Consider the following 19,511-nt stretch of genomic DNA (forward strand, 5'->3'; position numbering starts at 1 on the left):
AGGGAATGGCTCTCCCAGTGCAGCTCTCCTCCTTGCTCTTCCTCCACGGTCCTGGTGCAAAGGGATGAGCCAAGCCATTTACTGGGTTTAGAAAACCAAGAGATGAAGTAACAGGAAGCCCTTGTGAAGACTCTGGGGTTTAAAGGACCCAGCAGTGACCAGGCTGACCTGGTGGCTGCTGTGGGGTGAAGCCCTGGCTTGCCCGTCTCCGTGAACGCTGGTAGCAAAGCTGGGGAGAGCACAGGGAGTTCAGGTCTCCTCACTTAGCCCTTTAATCATTAGACAGGCACTCCCAGCAGCAGGTTCTGTGGGCTGCCTGAGTTAAAGTGTAACTGCGCCCCTCGGCGGCCCCGCCAGGATCCCTGGCTCCAGGGACCAGGGCAGCGCCAGCCTGCCCCGAGTGCCCCCAGCCCTCACTGCGGGCTGGCAGGGAGAGCCCGAGCGCAGGCTGTGCTGCGGCAGAGCACAGGGGTGGATAGGGCCCTCGCAGGGTTTGTTCCACGGAGCTGGGAGAGCTCCCCCATCCCTCCCTGCTATGGACAGATAAGCATCACCTGTCCCAGGGCACTGCTGGGCAAGGGACAGGACATGGCCCTGGGGCAGCCCAGGGTCCCAAGCCTTGGCACAGCTCCGTGGTGTGGCGAGGCACAGGGCCACGGCCATAGCCAGACAGTGAGGTAATCTGCCCCTGAACTTCCCTCCTCTCAGACCAAGTCCCTCAGCCTCTTCTACTTGGCTGAAACCCCAAGGTGAAGAGTTGTACATCCTTTCCAAAATCTTTATCGGCATGAATGATGAAAACTCTGGATATTCTTATTGTCCGTGAGAATGGCTGATCCCGTTCTAAACTCTTCCTTCTTGGCCTCCCCTGCTTCCTGTGGTAACGAGCTCTGCAGTGCAATTAAACATGGGCTGTGCTGGTAACCATGGGATGGGCTTCAGCAGGGGCCACAGCTCTGTGTGTGTGTGCAGAGAGGTGACAGTGCCCCCCTGCCTGCCCCCCGCCCCAGGGCACAGCCAGAGCCGGGGCTGGCACCCTGGGCCCCCTCAGTGCCTGACTGCCAGGGAGTGATGAAACACAAACTCCTCCCTGCCCCACTCCGAAGGGAATGGTTGCCCTGCCAGCCCTCTCCCTCCAGATTAGTGCAGTGATGGTGAAGTCCCACAAATCTGGCAAGAAGACGTCTCCCAACAGCTGAGCATCCACAGGTGGTTTTGGGGAAAGTGCACACAAGGCTCTAGCTGGGATCTGTCAGAGACAGATGAGCCCCAGCATCCCCTTCTCCTGTAGCTGAGTTCCTTTCCTTTCCCCTTTCCTTTCCTTTCCTTTCCTTTCCTTTCCTTTCCTTTCCTTTCCTTTCCTTTCCTTTCCTTTCCTTTCCTTTCCTTTCCTTTCCTTTCCTTTCCTTTCCTTTCCTTTCCTTTCCTTTCCTTTCCTTTCCTTTCCTTTCCTTTCCTTTCCTTTCCTTTCCTTTCCTTTCCTTTCCTTTCCTTGAAATTTCCTTTCCTTGAAATTTCCTTTCCTTGAAATTTCCTTTCCTTGAAATTTCCTTTCCTTGAAATTTCCTTGAAATTTCCTTGAAATTTCCTTGCCTTGAAATGTCCTTTCCTTTAAATTTCCTTCCCTTTCCTTGAAATTTCCTTTCCTTGAAATTTCCTTCTTTCCTTGCTCAAACAACCTTCCATAATTTTTTCCTTTCGAAGGTAGGCAGGCCTCTGGCTGATGAGAGGGAACGGGATTATTCTCCTGATAATCACTGGGATTTTTACCACACAGCAACTTCAGCTAAAGGAGGAAACAAACACAATTCAGACATTACATCCAGCTTTCCCATGGAGCATGGAGATGCTTGGGGTCATGTGGAGGTTTGTGGAGGGCAGAGCCCCACAAACCCCAAACCTGGGGTGAGAGCCACTCCCTGGGCTTGCCTGGTGCCTCTGCGTCCCTGCTGGCTTGGGCACTCCCGGCTGCAGGGCCAGCCTGGCACCCTGGTGGCCCTGGGGACACACAGGTGACGCAGCTGGCTCTGGGGAGGGTGGCACATTCTCTGTGGCCTGGCAGGTGGAAGGGAAGGAAATGAAATGTGCTGAGACACCAAGCCAGGAGGGTGCGGACAGTGCCGCCCTGCCACCAGTGTCACCAGTGCCACCAGTGTCACCAGGCAGCTGAGGCAGTGGGCAGAGGCTGCATGAGCTGGGAGCATCACTGTGCAGAGCAGGGCAGTGTTAGGAGGTGTTAGGACTGGCGGTGAGGCTGCAGAGGGAGGGTTAGGGCAGCAGGCAGGGATATAATGTGTGTGCCAGGGCTGTGATTGCTGCTGCTGCTGCCTGGGAGGGATGTCACACAGCCCAGGGACAGGCACTATTTACAGCTAGTGAAGCCACAGCACATTTCCTGTTTTATTTCTGGGTCCCACAAATCCCAGGGACAAACTGGAGAGTGTCAGCGAGGCTCTGCAGCTCCTGGCTGTGCTGCTCTCACGTCCTCCTGCAAACCAACCTGGTGACAATAAAGCCTTTGTATGAAAACCACTGTGTTTTGTAGGCTCCAGAGTGCCCTTTGATGACAAATGCCTTTGCTTAATAGTCTCACCTTCACAAGGGAACACAAATACAATCCCTGGACACTGAAGCTTCTAAAGAAATGAATAAATAGATAGATAAATAGCATGGGTAATATATGTGCTTACACAAACACCAGCACTAAAACACACCAAGGAGGCAGAGATGGAAACTGCAATAACCAAAGCACCAGTGCAGCCACATGAGACAAAAAAGGAAGAAGCCACATGGCAATAGATGTTTTTCTTCCAAGGCACTCAGATGTTGTCATGAACATGGTCCTGGAGCCCAGCCACCAGACAAAGAGCTGTGCATGGACACTGATGCTCCCATGGCACAAGCAGCCCTTGGCACACCTCAAGGGCTTGTTCATGGAAAAAGTGTGTGTGTGTATGTATTTACACCTGCAAGAAACTAAAGATGTAGAAACCAGTGAGTTCTAGCTCAGAATCCTGTCATGTACTCTTGCAAAGGTAAAATTAAGAACATCAGAGTTCCCCCACGTAATTTAAGTGCAATTGTGTACGCATTTTGTATTTTCTGTGGTTGACATCCTGAAATGATGACTTGGAATTTTCAGCTTGAGACACGGATTTTCCAGGATGTGCACAGCACCTACCTGCTAACACCACTTGTGGCATCTGAAGTTACAGCAAATCACTAAATGTTTCATCACATCCTGGGACTGTAATTATACGCACCTGCAAAAAACCAGAGAAAAACTCCCCAAAAAACCCAAAGCAAAAAAATCCCCAAACCCAAAGAAGCCCACAAAAATGGAAGGCACTATGATTCATGCCCAAAACGTATTTGCTCATGTGCTTAATATCTTGTTTTTTACTCAGGGGGATTCCTGTCTCGTCTCAGCTTCCAAAGGTATTGTCTGGGAGGATCTTTTTTGTAGATTTGATTCTTGTTTCTGAGCATTTGCTGTTCACTGAAGCTACATTTTTCTGTATTTCCCTCCAGTAATGAGAACTGGAATTCTCTCTTTTGTTAAATGCAGATGAGGACCCCCTTTCCATCACAGGGCTTCAGAGGCTGTGTTTGGAAGAACAAAATATCATGGAAGATTGTAACCTTGTGTTGACATCCTTCAAGACACAGCTTGCATAGAATCCCTTTTACAGCAGCATGAATAACATCAGGCACAGAGATCTGTGGAGACCAAATAAGCTTTTGTGAGGTTCAGAGGGCCCAGACCTGCCTCTTGTGGACCTTCATGAGGATATAAAATTGGGTTTTAGGGGGCACCACATCACTGCGGTGAGTTATGGGAACCTTCCCAAGCACATGGCACCTAAACCCCATCATCAGAGGCACCTAAACCCCATCATCAGAGGCATCAGAGCTCCATTTAGAGGCCAGAACTGCAGCTGGCACATGCTGACAGAGCAGGGGGAGCTGGCCTTTGACATGTCTTTGGCTGATTTGCTCTGTATTTTCTTGTATTTCCTCAGCTATGTTAGCAGTTAATGGAGTTGGGGCTGCAGTGTGGGTGTGCTTCAGGATACCCAGACCAGATCAGGTTTGGCTCCAAGCTGGCCATGAACTGGTGGCTGTCACTGACTCTTCACACGTCCACACATCCTCCCAAATGATCTGTGACACCCTCTGTGCTGTGCAGCGCCAGGCTGCAGCACACCCACAGCCACACAGCCCCATCCTGCCCAAACTTGCCCAGATATCATCTGGAGATTGCACAGCCAGCCATGAGCACCAGCAGTGGAGCTGTGCTGAACAAGGGCTCTCAGCAGGAAAACAAAGGCAGGCAGAGCTGGCTTTGTCACCCTCTCGAGCCCCTGTCACTGCAGAGGAAAGCTCTGGCTCAGCGTTAGGCTGCCTCACCTTGCTGCACAGACCCAGGACTGGTTTCACCATGAAGTCATGGTCCTGTCTGTCTGTCTGTCACTCACACAGAGGAAGCCTCTGGGTCACCCGTGGTGATATTAGTCTGCAGCTCCACAGGTGGCTTTGATCTGCTCCTCTGACAGATGAGCACAAACCATTGTGTTGCCACTCCTGTTGTCAGGAGTCATCCCTTCATTAACTAAATGTTCCATTCACTTCATTAACCAAATGGGACTCCCAGCATTAACTAAATGCTGGAACCCAGGGCACAGGGAATATTTCTCTGAGGGGTCCTGACTCCCAGGGAAGCACTGCCTTCAACCTTTGCCCATGGAGAAAGCTTCCAGGATTTGGGAAGGATTGGGGTCTACAAGTGTGTGAAATAGATAATAGAGAATAGTGTAGTTTGTCACAGGGTGAGAAATTTAGAGTTTTGGGATTTTAGTATAGAGGCATATAGGAGACAAGATGGAGGATTTTGAGCTTCTTCTTCATCTACTCCATTTCCTGCAGCGTTGGTGGCACAGGGTGATTGGTTGTGGGAAGCCGCAGTGCAGAGGTTACAGGCACAGACAAAGGATTAGTTATTGGTAGAAAGGCAGAAATAAAATATGTTCTAAGAGTTAATTGGATAAAACAGCTTTAAAGGACCATTTTTGCCGTACTTTCTTGCATGCTAAGTCTGCTGCAGACAGTGTGCCGAACTTCTGGTAAGATAAAAACAAACAGCAACTTGAAGAGCGAAAAAAGTCCTGTGCCTCTCTCAATCCTGGCACAGAGCTGTTCAAAAGAGGTTTTCCCCCATCAGGGGAGCCTAGGGGGCTCCAAGGGGCAGCACAACTAAAGGGGGGAATTAGGGCCTCCAGCCATAAGGGTGAGGAGCAGCTTCTCCCTGGCAGCTTGAAGTTACTGAGCTTGGCTTGGGCTGCTGGGGCAGACTGCAAGGGCTGCCATTGCATGGGTGCACCCACATCTCCAACATCTCCATATCCACCATCTGGCAAAGTGTACTTCTCGTGGATTTATACACAAGAGAGTAGCTCCTCAAAGAAACTCCTTGGTAGAGTCAAAATTACTGAGGAGTCACTCAGGCACCAGATTGGGTGAGAGAGCAGCAATGCAGACACTCATTTGTGATGCTGTGCTACAGCTCACCCTCCCTGGCTTTGGAGGGTGCCATGAGCCTGAGTGGAAGCTCCTTGGCTGCTCCTGCTGCTGATCCCTGGCTCTCTCTGAAAACCACCTGACACAGTCACCACTTGGATTGGGAAAACAGACCTGAATCCAAAATATGCTACTTTACAATGAAGGATATCAGCAAAAGTGGCAACAGTTCAAAATATCCACAGAAGGAGCGTTCTCAAACTTTGCTGACTACCACCACCACCACACTCGTAATAACTATTAATGCTAAATTAATTAAATCATAGATGAATGGCATCAACAGCTGATTGAAGTTATGTGGGGACTAAAAAAACGAGAGGCTGAAATTAAATTTAATTCCTTTTGCACTTTGCACTCAGTCTGTAAATCCCATGTGCATGTACTGCACACTCTCTGGTCACTGAGTATCAGATGCAGCCTTTTGGAGCTCTTTGCAACTGCAGCCTACAAGTGTCTGCAAAGATGTGCCCCTTCTGTGATGTGTCAGTCACTTCAGCTGTCAGGTAGTCTCGAATATTTCATATGGGACTTTGAGAAGGGCTCGTGTTGCTGCCAGGAATTACCTGGCTGGGAAAGTCAATGTGCTTTGTAGACAACAAGGAAGAACAGAGGAAGAACATCCATTTACCTCCACTTTAATATCAAATCCTATCTCCAAGTCTTTGAATTCCTGACAAGCCTCAGGCAGTCCACGGTGTGTGATCACAGTGAAAGCTGAGCTCTGTGGCTGGAGAAACAGAACTCCTCTTTGCTAGGGGAAGAGTTGGCTTATCAAACCCACCAGAAATAAGTGGGGGCAATTACAGGTCAGAGATATGGGCACGGGGAAGTGCTGGAATGCTCAGGGAACAACAGCACAAACAGGAGCAGCCCTCCTAATGCCTCAGCTACCACTAGCATGAGGGATAATTTAAAGAACCAAAGTAATGAGAGGCTTGTGACAGAGAACTGGTGGTCTTGGATGGCAGCAGTGGTAGGGTTTGGACAATGACCAGTTCAAAGAAATCAATTTATGGACACCATTAATGAAGGAAGCATCTAGCAAAAAAATAGTTACATAAATACCTTACTGAAAATTGCATCATGGACATATTAGGCATGAAGTCATGTAGATTTTCTAATTTCCAGACCTTTGCCATTGCAGGTTTGGCATTCTTGAAGCGTGGTTTCCATTGGGCAGCTCTGTGTATTTATATACGATCACACAGATGGGCACAGACACATCTATCCATATGTGCACTTCAGTGCACTGGGCTACAAGAGGATGGATGCACTGCTTAGAGCTAAAACCAGCTTCTGTGCATTATATAAGAAAGGTTAAGAGCGTTCATATACATTCCAAGACTTGTGGTTCCCCAAAATGGTGTGCCCTTACAGAAAATGAAGGGTTTACTCAAGCTGAACAAAAATCCTTCTAGGATGGGTTTTCAGCTACAGCAGCCACCCATCCTTTTTAGCAATACATAAAGAAGCCAAAGGTTTTTTTAACTTGCCTTGTCATGAGATTTGTGTCCATAGACATTTTTGGAGCTGAATTCCCACTGAAGTAAGCGACAGCTTCACACAAATGGGCTGCAGTACCTGGGCCTAAATATTTAACTTCTTAGTCAACCTTCTAGAACAGCTTTAATGCTTGCCATTGTAAACAGTGGGAAAAGCTACTGCTCATGTACTTAAAACCAGATGGACTCAAAGCCCACGCCCTGAGAATCACTTGCTGAAACCCCACAGCTACACCCAAGCTGGTCCCAGCTGTTCCACTTATGCTTTATGATACATCACCAGGATATTCAGAAATAAGGTCTACCAACACAACGCGTATGGCTCTGTTTGCTTGATATGCAAAAAAGTTGCTTGCACCTAATTTTAGTACATTCACATACAGAACATTTAGTTTCCCAGGTTATATGCCCTACTTGAGTTTGAGAGTTTTTAAAGACATTAAAGAAAGAGGACTTTGGCTATTTGCCTGAGATTTCTAAACATCCTGAACCTTAGTGAGAAGACCTACTTGATGTCTCAAAATCCCAGTCTAAAGGTCACTAGTCACATACAGATCATTAGCATGGGCAATTTGCTTTAATTACTGTTTTGGGGTAATCTTTGGAGTGCCTGATGCCCCCCTACAGCTTCAACCCACACAAGCAAAAGGCAGCACAAGCACACCTGACAGAAAGAAGAGATCCTAAATATGTAGCTTCTCCCAGTGGATTGCAGATGTGGTTTCAGCAGTTTCCCTGACTGGGGTGATTTAGAAAAGCAGGTTTTCCCAAGGCATCCTTGCTAGAGCACTGCAGAAGGCCCATGTTTAATCAGGAGCCTGGGCAACACAGGGGCTTTGCACACCCCTACAAACCTATCTGCAAAGGAAAATATTTCAAATCTGTGTGTGCTTGATCCCAGGGCTGACAATTTGCTGTTTCCACTGCTGCCTTGCCTGTTCAGTGTCACAGCAGCTGCAGTCAACACAGACAATTCTGCTCAGATGCCTCGTGTTTTACTGCACAATGCATGAAATGTAACCTGATAAGGCACAAAAGGCGTTTGCATCTTGTCTTTTCAGCACGAACAGTGTTATTGTTATGGGCCATCCAAAACATGAGTCAGCCTGCGGGGACATGGCCCTGCAACTCACCCAGCAGCAGAGCCAGGGCTGCAGACCTTAGCTCAGCTCTCCCTGCAGATGTGCTGCTCTCCCTGCTGGTGCTGACTCGGACTCCTGCCCTTTCACTACTCCTTTAAAAAGGGTAAGACCTCCAGGAGTGGTGTTTGTGCCATTTATCAGACTGATGGGTACCTTGTTGTGCAGTAACTGGTTAAATTTATGTGGCATGTGGTTTCATTCAGCTGATCTGGACTGTGCTGCAGAAGCCAGGCACACCCTGGCCTGACAGGAATCACGAATCCCCTTCTCAGCCAAAGACGCCTGAGCAAACATAAAGCAGACTGGGAACCAAGGGGCTGATGGACTCTTTCTGTCAAAGCTCCTGAGACCCTTAATCCCCACGCATCCTTTTTCCACACACTGCTTTACATGCCTGATTGAAGCCCAAGTGATTGAAATCCAATCAGCAAAGGGAAGGGAATGTCCAGGCACTGAGATCAGGATGCCTGTTCCTGTTACACATGCAGTCTTGTACTGAAACAAGTCAGGACCTCTAGAGCCTCATGAAATGATAAACTGAGGAAAATCAGAAGGGACAAGGCCAGCAAGAAAGCACAGAGAAAAACTGACTGTACAGACAGACAAAAGGAGAAAGAAACGGAGAGAAATTGGTTAGAAAGTGTCCCAACTTGGGGAGGTCTGTGCTGTCAGGGCTTCAGGATAGCTGCGGAGAATCTGGTGGAGTGTGTTTAGCATGGACATTGTTCTACCAGTGGGACCCAGTGTTGCAATGCTATTCTCTTTAGAACAGTCAAAAAAACCCAGAAAAATGAGATTTTTATACTGACATTACTCAGGCATTTCTCATGTCATCAAAACACGTCTGGAGACTGGACACTGGGTAGAGCCCATTCCCACCAGTGCTGCAGAGAGCACAGCTCATCCCATGTCACACAGCCATGACTCTCCTCTGCTCCTGAGGGACAGGACCCACATCCAGGTTTCACCAGGAACGTGTTCAATAGGACAGACTTGCTGGCCTTCCCACAGCAAGGCTTTCCAGGCACGTTGCTCTGGAAGATGTGATCCCGACACTGACGTAACACGGGACGCACATCTGGAATTCAGTCACTCATTAGCAACAGTTAAGTCACTGACTTGGGAAACAGGCATGAGAGACAAAGGGGACAGCTGACTGTAACAGCAGCTATTTTACCTCCACTCACCTGACCTGTAGGTTATCTGGGACACCCCTGTGATTGCCAATTGCTCACCTTCACCTTGTAGGCAGCCCCAGCTGTGTCCATGAACATTCCCAGGCATGCTGTGCAGCCAAACCCCAGCAGGTTTGTCCCACTGGTGCAGGTGGGCAACAACTGGGACCCCAAGCCTGGTGTCAGGGAACAGCCCTGCAGCCTACCTGCCCTCCCATCCTGGGCACTCAGGAGAGCACACCAAGCAACACACACCGAAATAAAGACAGGGCCCGGAATTTTTAAATAATTTTATAATTTCCTGATGAACTTAGTCTGTGAATAAAAAAAAGAAGAAAAAAAAATGAACAAAGTGTTTATATTATCAAGGCAAAGTTGAATATAACACATTTTCTTTGCAATTTCATTATCCTGTCAGTAACATGACTCCAGCAATAAAACACATACGAGTTGAAGGCAGCGTGCGCGCTTTGCATCACGGACACCAATGTCTCCCGCTGCTGTCACTTCCAAAAGGAATTCAAGCACACTAGATCCCATCCCTAAAGCCTGCCTCCCCCTCCACTAAAGTGCAACACGTCTCTTCCAAAGCAAATGAGGGATCTGTGTCTGTGGAGGGGATGGGGCATCCCACAGAATTCGACTCCACAGATGGTTTGTGAACTTGGTGTGCAGCTCTCCTCATTCACTGTCTTGGAAGGAAACGGCAAGATACTGTTCTAGTGGGCTTGGAGCAGCATGTTGGGCTAGCACAGAAGTTATTCCCCTGTTTGTGGTCCCATTGGATTCGTCCTCCTCCAGCATCTGGACAAATAAAGGCATCTTACACTAAAGCCTCCCCAGTTATACTGTAATGAGTGTGTACTGAGGGGCCAAATGCAGCCACCCCTGGGCAGGGAGGGAAGGAGGACTTGGCCTTGTCCACAGAGAGCTGGGAAGATGGGGCAGATAAAAGGAACAATGTCTACTTCTAAAATTTGGCTTCAAATTTGGTTTTTAAGATAAGCACATTTTATAATAAATAAGAGTACACGTGACCAATAGATCAATTTTTTGCCAGTTTCCAAGTGAAAGAAACCAATGTTTTGAACAAAAAGCCCTACCAAAGCACCAAGAGCCTAAGGGGAATATCTACTTAAAAGCAAACAACACTCCCTTGATTTTCAAGACCTGAACTAAGCTTGCAAAATGGGGACAAACAGCATATGGTTAAGTTTGATAATAAAAATACATTCACTTAATGAAATTCTTTACCTATGTTCATAGGTTTAGCCTCATGTTGTTCCTTTCAAGCAATGCAAATCTTTGATGCAACCAGAGCAGAAAGTGGCTGCTGGTCCTTTCCTGCCCCATAACGTGCTTGGGTACGTGACCAACCCCAGAGGCAAGGAAATACAACTTTGATAATGAACCTACACACACAACCACCTGCACTTGCTGATCTGCACTTGCTCATGTCCCTGGCATCAAGGGGTGGGATGGAGAAAACAGAAAATTTGGCCAAAGCGTTTGGCCCATTCCCATCAGTGGTTCCCATCTTAGGGGACACCTGGTGTTGATAACTGTTACCAGAAAAGACTGACTTCCAGAATACTATTTCATTCTGCCCATTTCTGTCTTACACATGTACAGTATAAACCTGGGAAAGCAGGAATTTATACAGGGTTTGTAACATTTCCTAAGAGGCCAAGCTGCCTTGGACCTCAAAAGCCTGTGAAAGGCAACTGGTTATAATTATAAGCCCACAAATCCTTTTCCGTACAATCCCGAGAGGAGGAGTCATGGCTTTGTCGCTTCTTTACTTGAATTCCTTTTAATGAAATTTATTTTTATATATTTTTAAAAACACATCTTTTTCAGTTCTACTACTATCTTTTGTTTCAAACCGACAATAGACACACATTGTTGGTAACTGCCCCAGCCTTAGGACCACACAGACAATATCGACAAGCAGAAAACAAAACAGGAAAAAAACACCCCTGAAAAAGTCAGGGGAGATACTGATGACAGGGTTACAGCACTCACCACACACACTGGAAAAAGTCAGGATTTCTGAGTTTATGCTTTTGACACTAAAAAGTTTTGAAACAGTTTTTCTCTTTTTTTTCTTCGTTTTAAAAATAGTCAGCGGATACAGCCATTTTGTTCAGAAGGATCTGCTGTTGCGTAAGGTTCCTTCCATTTATGTGGAAAAAACAATTAAAAACATCGTTTTGTTTTAAAAAAACCCCTGACACTCCTCTTCCTCACCACGCAGATGAGAGGGGTCAGCAGAGTTGGCCTTGCCAGGCACGACGCCCCCGATGCCCAGCCCTCCTACCATGGCTCTGCTGGGGCAGTGTTGGTTTTCCAGAGCCTTCCACGGCCTCTTCAGGTCCCTCTTCCAGTGGGGACGTTGAGCTGAGGAGAAGCTTCCTTTCAGTATCAGATGCCTTGGTTGTACTCTTTCCCTTTAGCATTTCACTGGAGTCATTTCAGGGATATACACGTTATTTTATGTAGTGACATTTCTGCTTTAAAATGGTAGCAGAGCATGACTCCACATCCTTTGTAAAGACCCCTGCAGTGGCAGCAATTGGCAATTAGTACAGGAGTGGGGACTCAACCCTGACAACCCTCATCAGATGTAAAAATTTCCCAACAAATTGAGCACTAGCAGCAGAACGGATGGGAATTACAGGGCAAATGAAAAGAGGTGCCCCTTTGGTTCAACAACCAGGGTTATCTCTACAAGATTTATGACATTTATGCTCCCTTGTGCAAATTTCAGAGCCCTGAAGTACCAGGAAATTTTCTAGAGAAGGCATTTTCCAGCCGTGCAATGAGAAACGGCGCACGCGGTTCCGCGCATCACGTCGGACCTCCACCTTCTGTCCCCAGGACTTGGCAAAAACTGGATATTCCAAAGAGGGTTTGGCATTTTCTGGAGTGAAAGCTGGTTAAAGGCAGTTGAAACGAGAGAGAATACTTAGAGAAGCTTGGAGCTTCGTCTGGGAGCGTGCCAGGTAATTCTTCTTCCAGTGGCAAACAGTGCTCCTGTCCTCACCCTGCAATCCTAGTGTTATGTCCTTGTAGTGTTTTACATGAGGTTGGATTCAGAGGAAAGTATGGACTTGGACTCGTGGATATCATGAACAAGTGCGGTTGCAGTGTCAGCTTTTACAGGGTACGTGGGCTTCAGAGGCTTCAGTTATTTTTTAGCCCAAACCCTGCCAAAATGACCTACTTAATTTTCTACAAACAGCTCCTGAGTCCTTACATCTCTCAGCTTCTCTGCAAATGACAGCTCAGAAGAAAAAGAAGTAATATTAAAGCAGTTAAAACTTTCACAGCTCCTGTAGCAAATGGAACCTCATTCAACAGGAGAAGAAAAAGCAAATTTCCCCAGGGTCCCTGGGAAGGGGCCCTGATTTCCTAGAGCTGCTGCACTGCAGGATCACTGTGGTAGGAAACTGTCTGCATCTGCCTGGCTGCTGACACTTGGGAAAAAGATCTTAAAAGAGCAGTGGTGGGTTAGGCAACTGGATGAGCATTGCAGGGTATGCCACATATGGCCCTTCTCCCATGTGCCTCATATGCAATTCCATGATGGCTTATGAGAATAAAATCCCTTTGTTGCCTTAAGGCCAATGGTGTGGCACTCTAAACAAGTGAAAAGAAAAAGCTTTCAGTGGTCACATTCAGCATTAAATTGTGGCCAGCTGTACCTCCCAAACCCCAAAGTTCCTCAAGCTATTCACAGGATCTCTGTTGACACAGGATCAGAGAAGTTACCTGAAATAATTCAATGGAGATCAAGTCAGATCAAGACTGTTCCTAAATGAGACCTGCTCCCTCCCTGAGAGCACTTCACAGAGGTCTAAGATCAATCTTTAAGATGGGAAGCCTACAAGACCTAGGAGATAACAGTGGTTAACGAGAAAAATCACCAGGGCCCAACAATTCAGATGGAAGGAACAGCAGGTGTGTGGCTGGCAGAAAAAGGACCAAATGGCCAGCGTGAAAACCAGCCAGGCTTGACAAATCCTCCCTGGGAAGAGGCCAGGAGATGTGTAAACAGTGAGCTTCACACGGCTGCTGGTGCACAGACCCTGCACACGCTGCCCTGACAGCACCAGGCCCTTGGCTGGGGCACTTTGGACTATAGAAATGCAGCCACAAGCTGAGCTAGAGATGCTGAAGAAGCAGCAGCACTTCCCTGCGATGTGTGGGCAATGCAGTAAAGCCAGGGAATTGAAATAACAGCCTGAAGTGATCACCCCTCACTCCCATCCCCTCCCCCTGCCCCTGCCTCCAGCAGAAACGCTATCAAGGAACATCTCAGTAAGAGGTTTACAAGCAGGAGCCATTTGAACCATCAATAAGGGAAATTCCTCAGCTTCTCACAGAGGAAGGATTGTTTTACAGCAGGGAACCAGGGCAGCTGGAGATTTGACCATATAAGTTAATGAGAGAGTCAGGAGGGGCGGCGGTGGCCGATGATGCCGGGCTGATGGCTCTGATGCTTTTACAGGCGGCATTAAATTCCTTGAGTGAGTAATTAGGGGTGATGAGGAAAATGCAAGAGGAAAGATTTCAAAACAACAGCTCCTATCGAAACGTGCTGACTCAAAGAATGGGACCAAAGGGGTGGCTCTGGGATGGGGCAGGGCCCAGCAGTGGTACAGTCACTGTCTGCTGCCCTTCCGGCATTCCCCCCTTCCACACATCCAGGTTCCCACTGCTCCCCTCACACACCACACACAAAAAAAGCTTCAGACACAGGCTGCTATTACAGGAAGAACTAAAGTTAGCTCTCCTGATTTGCAAAGCACTGGTAATTCCAAAAGAATTGGAAAAGGAGTGATTTGCCTCTTCTTTTGAGACTTACTTCTTCCTAGACACCCTGGCTATGAATGCGGCTCCTTCTGCTGAATTATTACAGTAGAATCAATGGGGATGTGATTTATTTTAAATTAGCTAGTTTTCAATAGAGCCTACTCTCTTATGTAGAGAGTCTCTCTCAACATAAGGTTTCACTTTTGCCCAATTTTCACTGCTTGTCTGGGAAAAAACTACAGGGTACATCTTCCCTTGCTCAAACTTTTGCTGATCTCCTTTCTGATGGAAGCAATTGGTCATTTATCTAAAGATAAAAACAGGGAGTGAAGGACCTACAGGCAAGCTGTGCTGTGGATCTGAGAAACGTAAGAACTGCAGCTTTCTTGAAAAGGCCTGGAACATTTTCCTTAGCAAAACAGCTTAGAGGTTAAGCTCAAAATGTAGTGAGCCATATGGAATTAAACTGCAGGTTCTGAATGGGAGGTTTACTGAGAAGATTCATAATTAGCTATTGACTAGAAAACCAAGATATCTTCCACTGCTGTGTTATTTGGTCTCCTTTTGCCTTCCCCTTGCTCTCTGCAGTAACATGAGCCAGCCAAAGCGAGCAGCTCCTTTAAGGAGCACATGGGGACATGTTACAGGGCTCTGTCCTGCAGATGCCCCCAGACACACACAACCACTGGCAGCCAGGAAAAAACCTGTCTCCCCATTAATGCATAGTCCAAGAATGAACACCCAAGTCCTACCCATAAAATAGGATTTCTGACTTGCTACCAAACTGCAGATAAACTGATCTGGGATTTCAGGTCATATTACCTATCAGCAGGAGCTGTAACGAGTGTCAAAGGTGGATGGGAATAAAACTAAGGCCTCTCATATACACAGAAGAATTGCACTGGTTTAAGTAAAGCTGTGGTTTTACACCTATCTGCTCAGCTGGGTGCCAACTCCAGCAGAGATGCTCCTTAAGGGTTATTGCTCTGAACTCAAACTCATTCCTCCTCAATGGAAGTTAAACCAAAATAAATTAAATTATAATTATAGTAAGAAATATGCTACTGGTTTACCTAACTTAGCTTTAAAATTATACTTTTAAGCTAAATGATGCAAATTTCTCATTTACAGAATGCTTAAGACTATTCTGATGACAGTCAGTGTTCACAAAGTCATAGCCTGAAAAACTGGACAAACTGTACAAGTTAAAGCTGGGAACTGACCTGTTGACCACACCTGCTCGAAGGGAGAGAGCTCTCTATAAAGTAAGAACGTAGGAGACACAGACTTATGATGAGAAACTTCATCTAAAACCCCCAGAAAATCAAAAGATGAAAACAGTTACCTCAAAAAATGGCCCACCTAGCAATTCAGAGTCAGACCAGTGAACAATAAAATTCCAAGTTAAGTAAACAGAAAGTACCAGTATGCCTACCTTTTCTCCCAGCTGCTAGATGAAATGACTAACAGGAGCAAGGAGGGAAAATTTCCTTTCCTCACTCTGTTATTTAAGAACATAAGAAGCATAGAGACAGGCAGCAAGACCTGAGCTAGCTGATGCTGGCCAGCCATGAGCCATAATCAGAACACACTCAGGTTTGGTTTTAGCACTGTGAAATTCAGGCTTTCAGCTTTCATGAAAATAAAATACGGGAAGGAGGAAAGAAGACAAGAAGGAAAAAGCAATATATTAATGAAAGGTGAGGGCTACTCTTCTGCAACCTCATGGAGAACCAGAGCTGCTTGTGTTCAGTGGATCCCCTCTTCTTTGCTCAGTAGACTTGGAAGAGCTCTGCATAGCTGTATCCAAAAGTCACCACCAACAAAGTCAATGGGGAATTGGATTCTAAAGTAGAAAGGCAGTGAGAAGATGAATACAAAAACGGCTGATTAATCATAGACTGGAAGAACCTAGAGAGCATGTAGTTCTTAGAAGGGGCTTTTTTTTTTTGCCTTTGTTTTCTTTGTCAAAGGTGCACCAGAAATTTATATTCCATGTTCTGTCTTTCACACTGCTCTCCACTCCCGTGGCTCCGTGGGCTGCCTGGGCTTGGCCATTGGTGTGCTGCTCCGTGGGCTGGTGGCCGAGGTCACGAGGACTCCTCGAGGGCGTTGACGACCTGCTCCAGGATGTCGGGGCAGTGATCCGCGATCTGCTGCAGGATGGCGTTGGCAAACTCCTGCAGCTCCACGCTCTCCCTCTCCCCCTTCTCCAGCTCCTTGTGCAGCTGCAAGGACACACAGAGACATGGTCAGCCCCTGCTCTGAACTGTGCTCACTGTGTGACAGCCCTCCCCAGCAGGCTCGGCAACACCAGCGCTTTGGGAAGGGAACTAACAGAGGTGATGCGGCATTCACATGTTCTGAAAAATCCCTTCGCCCAGGATTTTTCTCCTGGGAAGCTGAGAAGCCTCAGAGAAAAAGGAAAACAATTCTTATCTCATTTGCTTCTCCTCTGTTTTGCTCCTTTGGAATATGTGTTGAGATAGTTTATCCAACAGGTGATTATTTTGACTCATTGGCCAATTACGGCCAAGTTGTGTCAGGACTCTGGAGAGAGTAATGAGTTTTCATTATTATCTTTTCAGCATTCTGTAAGTATCCCTTCTGTATTCTTTAGTATAGTTTAGTTTAGTATTCTTTAATATAATATAGTATCATAAAATAGTAAATTGTCCTTCTGAGAACATGGAGTCAGATTCATTATTCCTTCTTTTGTCTGGAGGAAACGCAAATACAATAAGGTGACACATGCTGGGCACTTCCAGCACCTGCATCTTCCCTTGGAGACCCCCTCACCTGGAACTGAATGCTCTCCATCCTCTTTATTTCACTTTTTCCTTCTACAGGACCAGGTTTGTCACCTTCCTAGTAGAGACCATGTCCACATGACTTAACTACTCCTGAATACATTGTTCTATGATAAATATAAGAAAAACTTCCTCTGTAGAGTGTTTTTCTGAAGGCAATCATATTCCAGGAGCAATACAGCAGCTTGCTAGTGTATTGCTTTAGATAGCTTGACTTTTATTCATGAACAATGGGATGTTTCACAGGTCATTACTTGAGAAGTATTCCTGATCTGAAATCAATGGGAATGTCACATAATTATACAAAATGCACCCAAAGTAAACCAGAATTCTATTTTTCCCAAGGAATTACTAATTTTCAGAAACTCTCTTTCCTAACTCAGTCAGAAGATGACTGCACACAATTGCAGTGGAACATACACGATTTTTGTTTACTAACTCTGCATTTCCTGTTGGGTCATTCGTTCTTCAGATCCCTATAATTGGCTCAGAACAGGACACAGAATTTCAAACTTTATATTATTCACTCTGTCTACAGTTTATAAACAGTTTCTCCAACAAGTGGTGTCCCAAACCATGTCACACAACATATGCAAACACAGCTTTTAGCTTTGAGCCTAATGCCATTGCCAGATTTAGGGGCCCACAGAGTCTTAATAAAGAGCAGGAAACATCTGCCTTCAGTAACCTGCTTAGCTGCCCAGCTATTGATAAAGTCCATGCTGGCCTGTGAACTGTGCAAAATCCCAAGGAAGGCTGTAATTTGTGCAAGCATTTTAGGGATTACTGTACTCACAGTGGTCTAGGGACCTCAGAGAACAAGGAGAAGCAGCATCCCTTACTAGGCCAGATGATATGGATAGATAGATTGGATAAGCTTTCAAGCAGACAGCCCTGCCCTGTGCTATATACCAAAAAAGTTATTTTATTTGTTTAGTGACAGATTTTCTTCTAATGAAGTATATTCCCTATGAATATATGCATATATGCAGCAGGTACATACACTTAAGATGGATTCTGAAGCTTATTTCCAGCCTCTGAAGCCAAAGTTCTTTGTCACTTTGAACCTTCTTTTAAATTTTGTATGATTTAAAAAAAAATTATCTGTCAGTTCTGTAACATTTCTTATTTCTAACTGATTACTATTTTTATTGGAACTGTACTATGTTAACACAAGACATGGAAAGAATGTCAAACTGGCATTTTTCACGCCTGAAGGGATAACTGTTCATCAGTACACAAATTTGTTGATCTGAGTTTGGCACTTCTGTAACACTGCTCATTGCAGGTTTTAAAAAGAGAGAACTATCAGGCAGCAGCACAGCAGGGATCATTTTACCACTTTAAGAGCACAATGCAGCGGCAAAGGTTAGATTTCTACAATTAAAATTCTAATCAGATACAACAGCATGTCTCTGTTTAGTGATGGTATCAAGCAAAGCACCGCAGATTGTTTCTGCAAGAAACACTGCTTTAAAACAAACAGCCTAAGAACAACCATGGAAGAAATAAAAATGCTTTTCAAGAAAGTTATGGTGCAGGCTTCTGTAGACAAAAGTGTGAGAAAGGAAATTAAAAGGGCAAGCGTGCTACACTGTTCCCTTTACTAGGCAGGGTAGCATATAGTAAATTATTGGGGCTTGCATGCTGAATGTTGGTTTAGTGTGTTCTTATGTGCTTTGTTCCTCCTGGCTGCTGCACTCACAGAACAGCCATAGGAACCCGAGAGGGGCTCCTGCCAAGAATCACAATGCAAAGGCAACCTGATCCTGCTCTGTGGAGTGACATGAGCTGGGAGTGGGGAAAAGAGAGGGAGGGGAGCACTCTGGGCTCAGGCAGGGCTCTGGGGGAGAAAGGGGGGGCTCAGCAGTAACCCATAATGGCTGTGGACGGGTGATCAGCCTGGTTCCAGCAGCCTGGCAGAGGTATTAGCCAGGAACTTACCATGGATGGAAAGGTCCAGTCAGCAAAGCAGGACTGAGAGAGTCAGAACAAGCAGCCAGGAATGGTGCTGGATGTTAATAGCCATGGGACTGGGATTCAGGGACTGCTTCTGAGGCTGGGGTTGTGAGCCTGGTGAGATCCCAGGTGGCCCCAGGTACAGCAGCAGCCTGCAAACCACCCCACCCCTGGTGCATTCCTGGGAATGCTCTAAGCCTACAATTCTGAGACAGGGGTGCCTTGCGCCTTCCTGGGCCAGCACAAAGATTGCATGGTGCCATCCATCAGAAGGATGGGAGGCCATGGAGCTGGGAGAGAGCAAGCAACAAGAGAAACAGCCAGCGTTATCATTCTCCTTATCTGGCACCTGCAAAGGTCCTGAGCTCCCAGTCCACAGCAGGAGAACCAGGAGAGGGCAGTGTTAGCAGGGAAAGCAGAGGTCCTGCACTGCCACCACCACCTGCCCAGCCAGCACCCCTCTTCCTGGCCTTTCAGCCAAATCCTCCAGGTGAAGGACAAAGCAATTAAATTAATGAAATATTAAAG

At 46.5% G+C, this 19,511-nt stretch overlaps 1 protein-coding gene across 8 annotated transcripts in view; it reads right to left on the bottom strand.

Annotated features, from left to right (window-relative positions):
- Positions 1-9,674: 9,674 nt before the first annotated feature.
- Positions 9,675-19,511, bottom strand: part of ERC1 (ELKS/RAB6-interacting/CAST family member 1) — a 277,525-nt gene continuing 267,688 nt past the window's right edge. For all 8 annotated transcript variants that reach the window (XM_030959956.1, XM_030959958.1, XM_030959955.1 and 5 more), the window contains one exon: positions 9,675-16,442. In XM_030959956.1, the coding sequence (XP_030815816.1) occupies positions 16,305-16,442 (138 nt within the window). In that variant the 3' untranslated portion in view covers positions 9,675-16,304. The remainder of the gene's footprint in view (positions 16,443-19,511) is intronic.

The sequence above is a fragment of the Camarhynchus parvulus genome, chromosome 1A, assembly GCF_901933205.1.
Source record: "Camarhynchus parvulus chromosome 1A, STF_HiC, whole genome shotgun sequence".
NCBI lineage: Eukaryota > Metazoa > Chordata > Aves > Passeriformes > Thraupidae > Camarhynchus > Camarhynchus parvulus.